The sequence below is a fragment of the Leuresthes tenuis genome, unplaced genomic scaffold, assembly GCF_036924035.1.
Source record: "Leuresthes tenuis unplaced genomic scaffold, fLeuTen1.0.hap1 SCAF_21, whole genome shotgun sequence".
Taxonomy (NCBI): domain Eukaryota; kingdom Metazoa; phylum Chordata; class Actinopteri; order Atheriniformes; family Atherinopsidae; genus Leuresthes; species Leuresthes tenuis.
In genome coordinates this window covers 6,534,877-6,549,618 of record NW_027325375.1, presented here as the reverse complement: position 1 = coordinate 6,549,618, position 14,742 = coordinate 6,534,877, and the positions used below count along the sequence as shown (strand labels likewise).

Below are 14,742 nucleotides of genomic sequence, written 5' to 3'. Positions count from 1 at the left end.
CTGTGTTGTTTTAGTTGCCGCTCCTGATTTATTTGCTACTCTATTGTTATTTAGTGTATTTACTTCATTTGTTGAAAGAAATGTACATGTTTTAAATGTTTGCTGAGGGCTTCACACCTTTGCTCTTTTGAATTCCAGGAGGATTTTGAGCAAAGTCACAAATGACAGTGAACATAAAATCTGCTTTAACATTTTTGTCATTTACATCCATCCGAAGAACACACATAATGCTTGAGACCATATTAAACAAAAACAATAAGAGTTGGAAGAAGGGGAACTAAGATTGCATTGTGCTTTGCAAAACGATGAGGAAAAACACTGAATTTCCTGGAAGTTGTTGTAAAAACAAGGTCAAAATACTTTGACCCCGAAAAGGAAATTCTACAAGAACTGAAACTGGTGAACGTTTGAAACTGCTGATAGATAACAACTATCACTGGTTTCAATCCAGAAAGTTCATCTACTGCTCTTGTTCAAACCCAGATTTTATACACAAGTCTGATTTTTCTGAGAAATCTAATGTATCCAGACATACACTTCAGCAACACATGAGGCTTATGCAACCGAAGTACAACTGATTGACTTGGACACATTGTTATATTTAAGGGAACAAAACTTGCTGTATCTAAATGTTATTGAATTCTTATTATAAGCTTAACTAAGTGTTGTTCTCTTGGCCTCACCCTGTCAAGTAGTATTTTCACTTTTTTTTTCATTAATAATTTATGTAGTCTGCATGTTATCTACAATTTTCCAAAGGAGGAGCTAAGGATGAGGAAAAGAAAACTTCCATTAATGTTCTTTTTGAGGTTAGATAAATATTAGTGTTTCTCTGTGTCCGTAAAAGTTCAGTTGTGCAAGTGTGTTAATGATTATGATCAAATATAAAGTATATAAAATGAGATGTTCCTCGAGAAAATCTCCAACAATACTGATGACCCCGCAAAAGACCCCCCACCACTCCCGACCCTGGCAACTTCCTGCTCACCGCGACGTCCTTACGTCAGAGTTGTGCGTCAGGCTGCCACCAGGAGCATCCGACTGGAAAATCTTATGGAAAAGAAAATCTCGAGTGTTAATAATAATCCTTTATTCATAACCGACGCATTTTTAAGCTGTACGTTTTAACACAGCGTCGTGGAGGTAGGCTGGCTCTCCTCACCCGTGTATATAAACTTAGCGGCACAGTATGGAGCTCTACTCGGGGTTGACGGACTGGATCTCCGACCAAGAAGCCGGACAACAGCTGCTTCTCACATCTAGCGGCTAGCGTCTACTTTTAACTTCTGGCTTCATTTACCGCTGGAACAGGTCCGTTTTACCTCACCACCCGGGCTGGTTGACTTTCAGCAGTCGTGGCCAGTTATTCCGTCCTGTAATACATCTTCTGTTTCTCAGCTACCACCAGAGCCTTATCTGCCTCTCTTTTGTACTTCGAAGACATGTCTGTGACTGAGTGCTGAGTGTTTTGGTGTTAAGTTCGACGCGGTTTCCTTTAAAAATGAAGTCTCCTCTGGCACCCGGGATACGGCTTATCACGTCGTTTTCACGGGACAGCTGGTAAGTTTGTTTATCGTCCATTTTTTTGATTAAATTGTTCTCCATAGCCAGCCACAACCAGAGCAGCTGTCCTACATGTGTGTCAATGTGTATCTCCCCTCTGTAAATGATTGACTCAATCAGCTCGATAAACACGCATTATTTGCATTTATATCAACTGGGCTAGTCAACCTATAGTGTTTTTAATTCTAACCTTTTTATACGATAGCTCGTCACCTGTTATAAACGTGTAATTGCTGTTTAGTTGACTATATGTACAGTCAGGCTGTTTAGCGGGACTGTTGGAGTTAAGCTTGTTCTTTTATCGATGCACGTTCGACCTTTAAGGAGTCAATCCTTCTGCCCGCCAATCCAGCATTTTAAGGAATTCACCAAGATGGGGGTGCCTTATTTCCAGAATATCTCAGCTTCCAACACCCCTCACACTGCTGCTGCACACTGTGTGTGTGTGTGGAGAGAGAGAGAGTTGGTTTGTTACTTTATGGTAACATTATTTCTAAAAGTCTGTCAGAAAAGCTGAGGGAAAATATGCGTCAAACATTATGATAAAGTTGATAGTTTTGTGTGCTGATAGAGCAAATATCTTTGCACTCAAAAAGTCTAAGTTTTCCTGGTCTATGTTTATGCCCTCAGATGTATTCTCCAAAAATCCAGTTCCTTTATAAAAGAAAAGATCTGAAATGCTGAGCTGGCAGTTTCACTTTAAACGTGACTGAAATGATGAGCGTCAAAACGAGCTGAATACAAGCAGGTTCAAGTTAAAGCAGACTTTATTTGGATTAGGTTATAGTACTTTATCCCTAAATGGCAAGCAGCCACTCGGAGTGGGAATCCTCACAGGGAGGAAACGTAGAGACTTTAAGGGAGCACCTCAGTTAGAGGGGTCACCCAGACTCTTACTCGTTTACACACCTGTTCTGGGATTTCTCACAATCTTGTTTTGCAGAACGCTACCAGAACCTCGGAGTAATAAGTGGGTTGTGTTAACTGAAACTCCCTCTCGCAGTGCAGGGCCAGGTTTCTCGTCGATGTGATGAAAAACATCCTGATAAATGATGAGCTACTTACAGCAGTTTGTCCGAACACCTGTGCAGTCGAATGCAGATCATCGCGGTCATGTGTTTGAATGGGTATATAATAGTAACCCTTTAAAAGGACAGCTTCACCAGCTTCGTGCCGCTCTCTGTCAGTTAGGTTCCGACCCTCAGTGTCGTTACGTCTCCCGGACACGCAGAGGTCAAAATGTGACTTTCCAATCCACGTAAAGGGAAAGCGATGTTCCTGTTGGAAAGACGCACAGAGATGAAGAGTGTTCCTCAGTCTCAGATGAGGCCCAGTGTGTGTTGTCGTGACAAACTGTTTTTTGTTTTACTTTTGCTAATGTCATTTGTGTCATCTAAACACACGTCTACATCAGAGGAAACAAATGAAGAGTTCTTATTTCTGCCGCAACTTAGAACAGGCAAAGGCTTCTTTTACATTCATTTTATTTTATGTATGTGCTGTCCTCGCTTCTTCTTCAGTTTTCATAGTGTCCAACACAAAGTAGATTTACGTCTGAGTGGCATTTTCAATCTGTTTCATTTCAGGTATCGTGGTTTTATTCTCTTCCTCACGTTCCTCTTCTACACAGCCTACCATCTGTCACGGAAGCCTATCAGCATTGTTAAGGTGACTGAAGCAGATTTTTTTTCCTTTTGCATCTGCAGCATTTACAGGATCAAATGCTGTCTGAAAGGTTCCTCTCAGAGCTACCTTTGTTGTAGCCAAGCACAGCCAGAGCACCTCAGCGAGACAATAAAGCGTTTAAATATACATTTACATGTTGACAACGACGATAAAAGCAACAAAACCTCTGCTCTTCAAGCCCAGCCGCAGTTAAAGGCTCAACTTGATCATATCAATTAATCAGACTGCACCTAATCTCTTTGGGATGTTCCCCCGGCTTTGTGAAATGTGTTACAGCTATCATCGTGAATATTTTCCCCTGATGAGTGTGTCCTTTATCTTGCATGCTTTTGATAATGTTGCCTAAAATCAAAAGAAGTGAGAGCTAATAGAAAGGATTCACTTGCTTCTAGCTTATCTGTTATGTTTTGTCGTTTCATCTTCTGTCTTTCTCTGTGAAACTCAGAGTGAGCTGCACAGAAACTGTTCCACAGTCGTTCGACCAACAGACCTCAACATTACCGATAATGCCACCTGGTGTGACTGGGCTCCCTTTGGTAAGTCCTTTACTTGCTGTTATCTACGACCAGTCTGAATATGCAGGTACAGATTAAAGACAAAACACTCAAACGTTTTCAAATGGGTCAATGTTTTCTGATTACAGCACGTTCATTCTAAGCAGTAAATATTGAGTGAATCTCATACATATGTGTATAAATAAGATATGCATGGTGGTGGTTTACTTATAAATCAGATTTCCTGCGTAGCATAAAGGACAGAAAGCAGGTCAACCATTTACAGTCAGTACAGATAATATTTCCCTGGAATTGTTTATTGATCATCAATGTGAAACAGTACAAATAAACATCTTGTAAAACTTCCATTTTTCCTGGTAACTCAGCCACCACCTTATTGCTTCATGTCAACACGTAGCTGTTGAGTCGCGCTGGCGTTGACTTGTTGAGTGAAGCCACTCACACTAATGAGAAGATTTAGTGGAATTCAGTTTAAAATGTGGCAAACAGATGAGAATGAATGTGTGTTTTTGACACACAAGCTCAGGGTTTAACAGTTCAATCCCGTTTGCTAAAACTGTTTTAAAAAATAAAACACTAAAAATGTGGCATTTGGTGCAGAGTTGTGAGTTTATTTCTGGTTTCATACCATCTACTTCTGCAAAGAGTGAGTCCAGTTCCCACTGGGTGTGGAGCTTGGTTAGTTTTACATATATGTGGGCTGAAATAAACACGTTTCAGGCCGTAGCTTCTTAAGCTTCATATCAAACATTAGAATGGCATCACCCTGCTTATCTAATAATTACACCCATTTCCCAAAATGCCTTTTAACATCATGCCTTCATTTGAGTTTCATGAACCAGCCACTACATATAGATAATCATTAGATGTCATTCTGTTGTCACTTTTTAACATGACAGTATCATAAGTGACGGTAAAGAAAGGGTTACTGTTGGGACACAGGCTCCCCCGTTCCTGAGGCTGAGGATTTTATATCATGGATATTTAAATTGGGCATGAGATCTGCTTTTAGAGGAGCCATACAAACAGCTAAATAACTGCTGTTAGAACTCAATTTCTCCACATTAATAAAGCAAGGACCTGATTGGTTGTACTAGAGGACAGCATGGTGAACAAAGCAGAACAAACAGCAGCCAGTGGGTTAAAGTATTGGTCTGATTCGCCGCTTCAGCCATTATTAAGTGACCAGTGAGGACACGTGTCTTTGATGATGAACAACTCCTACTAGTTGATAAGGAGGGAAAAACATTTCCATAGGCCAGGACCCCTAATTGCAATTTAATGCCATTATAACCCGATATAACACATTCGTGTTCATGTAGCCGTGTTCAAAAGGCGTCATTGTTTTTGTCAAAGAAATCAATCTGGATCTGGAAGTCTGATAGAACTCAGGTTGATTTTTCTGTAATAATACTGACAGTATGGCCATAAACTTCTGCAAATGATAAGTACTGACGTGGACAAAAGTAACAGTTTCATCTGTGTTCTCTCTATTAGACCAGGACAACTACAAGACCCTGTTTGGGGTGTTGGACAACTCCTTCCTGGTTGCCTATGCCATCGGCATGTTTTTCAGGTTTGTTTGTGCTGTTATTGTCAAAGCTGCTCTGTTTTTTAATCTCAGCTATACTGACCCCAAACCAATTGCTTGTGTTCACAGTGGGATATTTGGCGAGCGCCTTCCTCTGCGGTACTACCTGAGTTTTGGGATGGTGATGAGTGGATTGTTTACATCTCTGTTTGGACTCGGCTTCTACTTGAACATCCACTCATTAGGTTACTACGCCTTCGTCCAGGTACACACACAACTCCTCAAACTCGCACACGTATCAGTCTTGGAAATTGCGTAAGTAGGTGTGTTTAGAAAGAAGTTCACTTATTTCCTGTAATAACTTTTCATGAGCTGCTTCATCAGTTTGTTCTGTGGTGGTTTCTTGATATTTGAAAACAGATTTTACCTTTAAACTTTCTGCTGAATAAAGAACTTTGAATAGCTCCAAACAACTTCTCGTCCATTTCGGCTGGCAGAAACCGTCTGTTCACTTATAACCCATTAGACAAGAAAAAAGGAAGCACAGAGATCAGGTGAGCTGTTTCTTGCTGACCAAAGCCATGCAAGCACACAGCAGCGAGGTTTCATTTGCTGATCGGCACTGCAGGAATGTGCTCCACGCTCGGTGTCTCACAGTAGGCAGAAGCATAGTCAGATGAGTTTTGTTTCACTTCCACAGTTTTTTTGGGAGTCCTTTAGACTAGTACTAAATGCCTGCATGCCTGGGTTGGCTCAGAAAGAAATGAGCTTCACACTGTTATAATTGGCTTTGTTCTTAGACATTATGTATTCATATTCTGTATTTTACTAAATAACCTATGTTCCTAGCTGGTACTTTTACACTCTGCTCATACTGCACAACAGATGACCTTAAATGGTCCAAGACCTTAGAATGACATAGCAAGACGAAACAACTGGGTCAGACAAAACATCTCTATTGGAGTAGATAGGTCTGGTACATTAGATCCACGCCTAAAACAGCACTCACACACACACACATTGTTTATCACATCCAAAGAACACAACGAGGACAGTGGTTGGCCTGATCATGCCACTAAAAACTGGCCAATTACACTCTGACAAGTGTGAGTACAACCTCTGTGAGATAAAGTGAATATAAATATGGCCTGATGGATTTCCTGCGGACCACTAATTAATACTTTGTTTAATAAAAGATTTCTCCAGCTTGTTCTTGGGCTTCCAATGAAAGAATCGGGCTAACAACACCAACATATAGCTCCCTAACAGAAAAAGTTATGAATACCTTTCTTCTTGCAGAGAAAACGCCAAATCGTTGTTCAAAAGTTCTACAGAAAGTCTTTATATAAAAATGATGGTTGAAATAGAAAGTGTTAAAAAACTCCAGATTTTAAACAGTAAAGAACCTCAGCAAGAAGACCCCGTGATTTAGTGTATGGCCCAACAATCCTTTCACTCCATTTGGAATATGAAGACTGTAAACACTGTGTGCCAGTACACATCTTTCCATCCCTTGAAAACATGTGGGGATCTCATGGTCTTTACTCGCGCACTCATCATATGACTCTCAGCTGCATCACACTACCACACAAACACGTCTGGGCTTATGAGCTTTAGGGTACTGTGGGGAATGTTATGAGTGTCTGCTCACTGCTCTCTGTCCTCCTCCTTTTTATGTGGAATTTGTAGAGTCGGAGCATTGTTGTGATGCTTCGTTGCACAAAGTTAACAGACTGCCGTCTCCGCCCGTTTGCTTCACTCTGCAGGTCATGAACGGGCTCATGCAGACTACCGGTTGGCCATCCGTGGTAGCTTGTGTCGGCAACTGGTTTGGAAAGGGGAAGTGAGTACAGAGTCCTGCTGACTGTGCAGGATTAGATGATGTTTTTTTTCTTGCATGGAACCAGCTGAATCACACACAGGCACTTTAGTCACGTTCTGACAACGCCATGAAAGCAGCTCAGTTACACCCCTTCATAGATCTAAATGTCTTGAGTAGGAGCTCAATAAACTGGTCAAACTGGTTCTTTCTGAAGTAGAACTACAAGCTCAGCAAACAAACAGGAGTCACGCGTCTGAATCGGTCCCACCCTTTCAGTGTTTAGTCTGTACATATAGATTCAGTTTAATGTTTACATGCAGAAAACGAGCTTTAACTTATCAGAAAACAGGTTACATGAGAAATCATGACAAGTTCACATGTGGTGGGGCTGATCAGAGGAAATTGTAACACACCTAACTCAGTCTTCTGGGTCAGTCAATTGTCTTTTAAGCTTGAGTTCATAAGTTATTATGGAGATTCCAGTCCTGTGTGTTAAGTACAGATAGTGTAGGTGTGAGGAAACAGCTGGAGGAGCAAAAAGAGGCCATTTTTATTATTTAGTAATCTGCCAGATTTATTTATTCCAAGAATTTTAGAAATCATCTGATAAGAGTCAGGATCACCATGCCCCCTGCCTGATATTGTTTGTACAAATATCCTAACTCCAGCTTCATACTTAACACACAGACTACTGGACAGAGAGCAATTTATGAATTATTAAGTGTTACGTTTTTTTTTCTTATATACACAATTTAGCAGAAAACAAAAGATATTTTAAAAAGAAAAGCTTTTTAGGAGCACATAGCCCCATGTTTCTGAAGCAATGCCACTGATTGAAAAGACTGCTCACAGCTGTTTGTGTTTTGATTGTTAGGCGTGGCTTAATCATGGGTGTGTGGAACTCCCACACCTCAGTGGGAAACATCTTGGGTTCCCTCATCGCGGGGGTCTTCGTCTCCTCAGAGTGGGGAATGTCCTTCATCGTCCCCGGGGTCATCATAGCTTCCACTGGGATTCTGTGCTTCTTCTTCCTGGTTGAAAGTTAGTTTTTGTTTGTCCTTTAGCAGTTTTGAATGACGTCATTGGGCTCGAGTTAGAGTTTAATAATCAAAGTCAAAATCTATCCTGCTCTCTCTGTAAGATTACACATCCTCCCTCTTTTTCAGAGCCTGAAGATGTGAACTGCACTCTTCCTCAGCATCATGTGAGTTTTAACAAAAATATTCATCTTTCTCAATCACCCAAGACATCTGAAACTCACTGGTGTTTTTGTGTATCAGAGCGATGAGGAGAATGATGAGACGGAGCCACTCCTGCAAAACTCACCCAACGGTAACCAGACCATCAACGGTGCCATTTCCACTGAAACTCCAGTGATTGTACAGGAACACACCGAGGCCATAAGTTTCACGGGGGCTCTCTGCATACCTGTGAGTGAAAACAACTGCTCTAAACCACAGGAAAGTCAGACTTGTTTAATTTGGGATTTGATTTTTAAATGTAAGCCATAAAAATAAGTTACTGCGGCTTCATCTTGTGGTCTTATAAAGAGTGGCACAATTTGAATCATAAGAGCTTGAATAAGGCCAACTAGTTGATGGGGAGTATCAGCTTTCAGAGTTCCAGTCACATATTTCACTGCACCCTCTGACCATTGTGCATGTCGTTGGAGTCATTGTCACCTATGAATTGTCTACCTTCCTGAAAGGGGGAGTTTTGGTCACAGGATCCAAGGTGTGAATGGTTGTGAAACTGCCTGAAGAGGAGAGACAGTGGGGTTACATGGCACTGTAAAGTGGCTAAATTACAATAAGAATGAGTTAATAAGTTCATGTATACACCTAAGTCTGACTAAAAATTGGACCGGATCGGGTTCCTCGCAGTCAGATGAAGACCCCGAGATAACTCGGTTGATAGTCGCAGTAAACGTGCTTGTATAATCTGAATTGGACTTTTTGTTCTGCGCATGCTAGAGATTTTTTTCCCGTGGTCGTGACCCGGAAGTCGAAGGAGACGATATTGTCGGAAAGAAATAAACAACGTGATGGAGAATGCAAGAAGCAACACGCAGTTTGAAAAGTAGAAGGATGTAGCTTCATCCTGCCCTTCGCTCGCCATCTTTCTCAAATGAGTTTGTTGTTGTTGGTGGTGAAGATGTCAACCATAAGTGGCTCTATTAGCGATAGTTGAAATGGGTACAGCGCCACCTATCGTACCGGGGTATGAAATGCTTTGTGCCAATGATTTGATTTATTCACCTCTATACATACTTGGATAATTGCCCTTTCCCAAATAAGGAGCATAATCCAACTATAGCTAATCGAGTTAATCTCATCATGTAGACCCACTGAGTGCTGCATTGTAGGTGCTGGGAAGGTGATACCTGAGAATACCTGGTGGCTCATTCAAGCCTAAACATGTGTCCTATTGTGAGTGTGAGAGATGTTTTACAACCAATCACCATAAAGTAAACATGGAAGCTACAGTTGATGTTGCTCGGGGCAGTTTTTGTGGCAGTTTATCACAACTGTCAAACAACTCTGGCAGTTTACTGGTTTGGGAGCCTGTACATTCAACCTAATCTTCTTGACCATTTTCCAGGCACTGTCTATCCTGAATGTAACAAACAACTGAGCAGCTGTTCAGCAGACTGGCTTTTTGAGTCTTAATCCAACCCCACACAGCTCTGAGTGATTGATTTGTTTCTTTAACTAGTGGAAACAGCCTGCAGTGAGCACGACCACACCCATGATATTTAAAATCCACCTGAAGATGTGGGAAGTAATCAGAGATCTTGAGTGGGACTTGTTCAGGTTGGGATGCATGAGAAGAAAAAAAAGGCCTCCATTGGCAGTTTTGGACTAAATACTATCACTGGGGAGATTTTCACAGAGAACAACAGACCTAGAAGGTCATTTGTTAAAAGTCTTTGCCAATTTGATGCTTAAATGATGTGACTTGCAGGGAGTGGTTGGTGGTACATTAATGGTGCCAACATACTTTGACTGTCTGACAGCTGTCCTGTGGTTCTTGTTCATCGTGATACTGACTGAACAGTCTGATAAACGAGGTTTCCCCTGAAGCAGAAAGATGATGTACTTTGTGTGTGTGACAGAGAGAGAAGTTTGTTCTGATAAAAGATTCCATGAGACGGTTGTTGCTGGAAATATGTGATTCTCTGACCTTGGCTCTGAGACGTAGTTGCTCCTGAAACTTCAGCTCTCTCAGTATGTGTGCAGTCCTTGAACCTCCGCTATGCACCGCTATCTCTGCTGGAGTGTTGCCAGATATGCCGGGATGCCGCATTTCAGCTTCACTCTTCACAAAATGAATCCACTCTTGCTTGTTCTCATTTCTCATATTCAGTTCAGGTAGACAGCCCAAGTTCTGTAAATTATGGCACCAGAAAAGACACATTTCAGGGATGTTGGCAGAACAGTTAACTAGCTAGTTGCTTCTAGTAGTAGGCCTGTTTATAACGTTTAAGAATAAGGTGTGAGACCACTTTCGCTGCACCCCACTGCATCATGGACTGGTGATTTTAGACTTCCCATAAAAATCCTGAGCAGAAAATCGATGAAAAGCAGTTCATCAGTCGGATTTTACAGTTCAGTAAAACACACGTCTGAATTTTTAGCATATTTGAAGTATCTACTGTCCAACAGTTTTCAGGATGTCTCGTGTCTTTCACAGGGAGTGATCGAGTTCTCGCTCTGCCTGATGTTTGCCAAACTGGTCAGCTACACGTTCCTGTACTGGCTTCCTCTCTACATCTCAAACGTTGGTCAGTATTTTACACACACGTTTTCTTCTATTCGATGAGGAGAGTATCACTCAAAAAAAATTTTCCCCACAATTCTAAGCTAATGTGTGTATGTTTTCTTTTTTTTTCTCAGCACATTTCGATGCAAAACAAGCAGGAGATATGTCGACATTATTTGATGTGGGAGGAATCTTGGGTAAGCTGTCCTGATTAAAAAGTCATATCCTCTTGACAGATTGTGTTGAAAAATATATCAAGGGGAAACGAGTTAAAAATCACACGATGGGAGTTAGTCCTCGTGATTGATTCTCCTGAAGCTGCTTTTGTTTCGTCACTCTCACAAAAGCTTCCATGAAGATCTGATCAGTCTGAACCGGCTTTGTGTCCACAGGAGGCATCCTGGCAGGGCTCGTGTCGGACTACACAGGTGGGAGGGCGACGACCTGCTGCGTCATGCTTATTGCTGCTGCCCCCATGGTGAGTATCACATTATCAGGTCAAAGAGCTTGGTCATGTTATATTTTACTAACTTTGCTGAAATTACTCCACCAATTCCAAGAGCTGCCACAGTAGCTCACAATTCTTCCCACGCTAATAAGATCAGTCAGCTGAAGTGTTGTTAATAGCTGCATGGAGTCTGGAGGTTATTAAATGATGTATTTCTCTGTCTGAGTGACAGCATTTGTTTAAGTGCAGTGAGTTGAAGGGTTTCCACGGGTAGCTGATGTGTGCTGATGGTTTGTGATTGCTCTTGTTCCAGCTTTTCCTCTATAATTACATTGGACAAAGGAGCATTGGTACTACAGTAGGTAAGACATTCTAACTGTATTGCTTTTAACATTGGTTCATATCACCATATAAAAACTTCTGTCATGTTATGTAATCCAGTGTTTTTTCAAAGCTGAAAGTTAAAATGAACAATTTCACCGTCAGGATTTCCTGCAGCACAGCCCAAGATAATGTCTGAAGTAATCTGTCAATATAACACAGCAAAGACACAGTCTGTGTTTAATTATGACATGTGGAATTTGATCATGAGAGAAGAAGGTGCTCAGCAAGTGACTTATTGATTGATTGATTGATCTTTGTTTGCTTCATGGTCATGAATCAGAGCAGCATGTTGCTTTGTTAGAAAAAGAAAACTGTGTTCTGAGAAGATGAAAGAAGTGTCTGTCCTTTCACTCATAGCCACTATCAAGATGTAAACCCAGTCTGAAATGAATGTATTACAGCCAGCAGAGTGGATCTGTACACCGTTAACATTTAGTTAGCATTTAGTTAAGGATAAAATGTTGCATTTTACATTTTTTAATATATAGCCATGCTGATGGTGTGTGGAGGCCTGGTGAACGGACCATACGCCCTCATCACAACAGCTGTATCTGCTGACCTGGTAAGACCTGCTGCATCATGGGAAATCTTCATGTAACTGCCATCTATCATTAGACCTTAAAAGAAATGCTGTGTTACTGATGTGACGATGTCTTCGATGTAACAGGGAACACACGAGAGTCTGAGAGGGAACTCCAGAGCATTATCAACTGTGACCGCCATTATTGACGGGACTGGATCAATTGGTATGTAATGAGCAGCTGAGCTGTGAAGATCTCGATCTTAAATGGTGTAAAACTTACAATATTAATTGTAATATCAATGATGGAACCAGTTAGCTTTACTGTAAAATAACTACGTTTGTCCATAGTACAAAAAAAACCTCTGCTGTATCGTCTGTCATGACACTTTGTACAAAAGTGCTCAAAATGTCACAATAGCAAATCTAATCGTATGCGGGGACTCTTTCATGTGACAATTGATCTCTTCTTTTACCTTCACAGTTGTGAAATGTGTGTTTTACAGCTGGGTCAGTCAGGCAAGGGAAGGTCACTCATTTCTGTTTTTTAGCAACAAATAATTCAGACGGTTGATCATTTTATCATAATTTTGATAATGATAATTTAAGTTACATGAGAAAAAACATATTTAATTATGAAAGGATTAGGGTTATGAAATGAAATTAGATGCTGAAATTTCCTGAAGCACAAACTAGGAAACAGTTTGTCGGAGCGTGTAAAGGAGACTATTGAATTGAACTGAATAATACTAACTGAATCCTAAAGGTAACTGGGATTTTTTTGCTGTGTGAACAACCAACCCTGTAACACTCTTTGTTGCAGCGAAGCTGAAGAAGCCTCTGGCTGAACACACTTTGTTGTTTGATGGATGTGCAGCATTACCATATTTGGCATGTTGTGCAACATTCCTCTTTGCAAAATCAGCTCCAGGGCCTCCAGAGCAGTCCCCGGCTCAGAGCCAGCAGTCTTTAATCAGTTTGTTCAGTTTCTTTGTGTCTGGCTCTGATGCTGCTGCCCCAACAGATGCTGCATAGCAGACCTTTAATCCTATGCTTTCTTAAGAAGTACAATCTTCTCTTCCCCTGCTGCAGTCTCAGTGTTGTAATTACAGTCTTGTCTGTTGTTTTTCCCGTGTTAAGTGGTGAGCATATTTGGATGCGTTTTAGATGCCTAAAATGCGGAGTCTTTGCGATGGATAGTGCTTGATAAAGAGTGAACAGACAGGTTTTCATGTGATCTCTGCAGGTGCTGCATTGGGTCCTCTGTTGGCCGGTGTGATTTCTCCCACCGGCTGGAACAACGTCTTCTACATGCTCATCTCTGCTGACGTCTTAGCCTGCTTGGTCAGAAACACCTCTTTATTCACTCATATCTCTACAACTCCTACAGCAAAGTTTTAAATGCTTTAAATTGGCTTGTGTCCTTTTTTTTTCCTTATTATTCAAGTCAGGTTTTATATGATTAAATAGTCGTCACTATTAATAGCCCAAATGACATGTGGTCTGCTCTTTTAGTTTTTGACCAGGCTAGTCTACAAGGAAGCTCTGGGCTGGTGTGGACATGTCCCCCGAGTCAGAGGGTGAGTGTCACCATGACAACGGTGGCTTCAAGAATAAAATGAACCTTTTTTTAAATATATTTTAGGACATTTCCTAAGATTAAAACCATTTCATATAGAAAGCCCAAGACAAACTACTGTTGTGGTGGTGTCTACCAGCACCACTTTTTAAAAAATTTGAACTTAATGTCACAAAATGCAGACTTTCTGCTCCCAGCTGATAGAAATATGAACATTGTGAGCTGACTTTTGCTTCTGTGATTCTGAACATAACTGCAACTTTTCTCTGCAGGTTCAAAGAAACCTGAAACAGCCACGCAATCAAAGCCGGAACAAACACAGAAGGGAACAACGCCTAAACAGACCTCACTTCACTGTACAGCGGACGTCTGCTTTCCATTTTGGCTGAATCGACACCCAACTGGGTGATTCAAGGCACTAAGCTGACAATGGAAGCCTTCTGAAATGTCTTTTTAGAGACAGAACTTTTTTTAACGACTAATCAACTTGTTCTAACTAGTTTGTTTTAATATTCTTTTATCATTAAAGTGTATATACTGTGAGTTTTCTTCAATGTGTCCTTTTGTCTGTCTTTTAATGAGTATCTGCATCCTCTCAATAGTCCATTATCTGAGGGCATTATAGAAAAAAAAATAGAATTTGAGATCTCGCTCAGTGTCATCTTTCTGTCTTTGGTCAGAGATGTCAGTCTAGCAAAAGAGCTGATTCTAAGTTTTCTGTACCCATGTTTTCATCTTACACCTAACCTGGATTAAGCTGTATCCAACATAATGCAGCTGCTGATCATTAAGCACGTCCACTGTTAGAAACCACTGCTGAGAAAGCAGATTTGTTCAAGCTGAAGTTAACCTGCCATGATGTAGTACCTCTAATTTCCCCCATACCTCCTGCAAAGTGAGGATCCCTTCCCAAACCGTTAAGATTCCGGCTT

At 41.0% G+C, this 14,742-nt stretch overlaps 1 protein-coding gene across 2 annotated transcripts; it reads left to right on the top strand.

The window, feature by feature from the left end:
* Positions 1–1,002: 1,002 nt before the first annotated feature.
* Positions 1,003–14,353, top strand: slc37a2 (solute carrier family 37 member 2). 2 transcript variants are annotated; one of them, XM_072374805.1, is made up of 19 exons: positions 1,003–1,311; positions 1,441–1,560; positions 3,150–3,231; positions 3,695–3,785; positions 5,262–5,340; positions 5,425–5,560; positions 7,062–7,138; positions 7,992–8,158; positions 8,284–8,321; positions 8,398–8,547; positions 10,811–10,901; positions 11,014–11,076; positions 11,272–11,357; positions 11,641–11,689; positions 12,200–12,273; positions 12,379–12,457; positions 13,478–13,575; positions 13,747–13,811; positions 14,083–14,353. In XM_072374805.1, exons 2-19 carry the CDS (start codon positions 1,502–1,504, stop codon positions 14,096–14,098), a joined length of 1,500 nt encoding a protein of 499 aa, XP_072230906.1. In that variant the 5' UTR covers positions 1,003–1,311; positions 1,441–1,501; the 3' UTR covers positions 14,099–14,353. The 2 variants fall into 2 exon arrangements, with proteins under 2 accessions (XP_072230906.1, XP_072230905.1); XM_072374804.1 differs by having other exon boundaries at positions 1,003–1,560.
* The last annotated feature ends 389 nt before the right edge of the window (positions 14,354–14,742 follow it).

What these genes read in the sequence shown, in the direction of transcription:
- slc37a2 (XM_072374805.1), top strand. Translation starts at nt 1,502, where the DNA reads ATGAAGTCTCCTCTGGCACCCGGGATACGGCTTATCACGTCGTTTTCA. An exon ending in AACTGGTTTGGAAAGGGGAA is followed by an intron (nt 7,139 to 7,991) that starts GTGAGTACAGAG and finishes TTTGATTGTTAG; the next exon opens with GCGTGGCTTAATCATGGGTG. An exon ending in TGATGTGGGAGGAATCTTGG is followed by an intron (nt 11,077 to 11,271) that starts GTAAGCTGTCCT and finishes TTGTGTCCACAG; the next exon opens with GAGGCATCCTGGCAGGGCTC.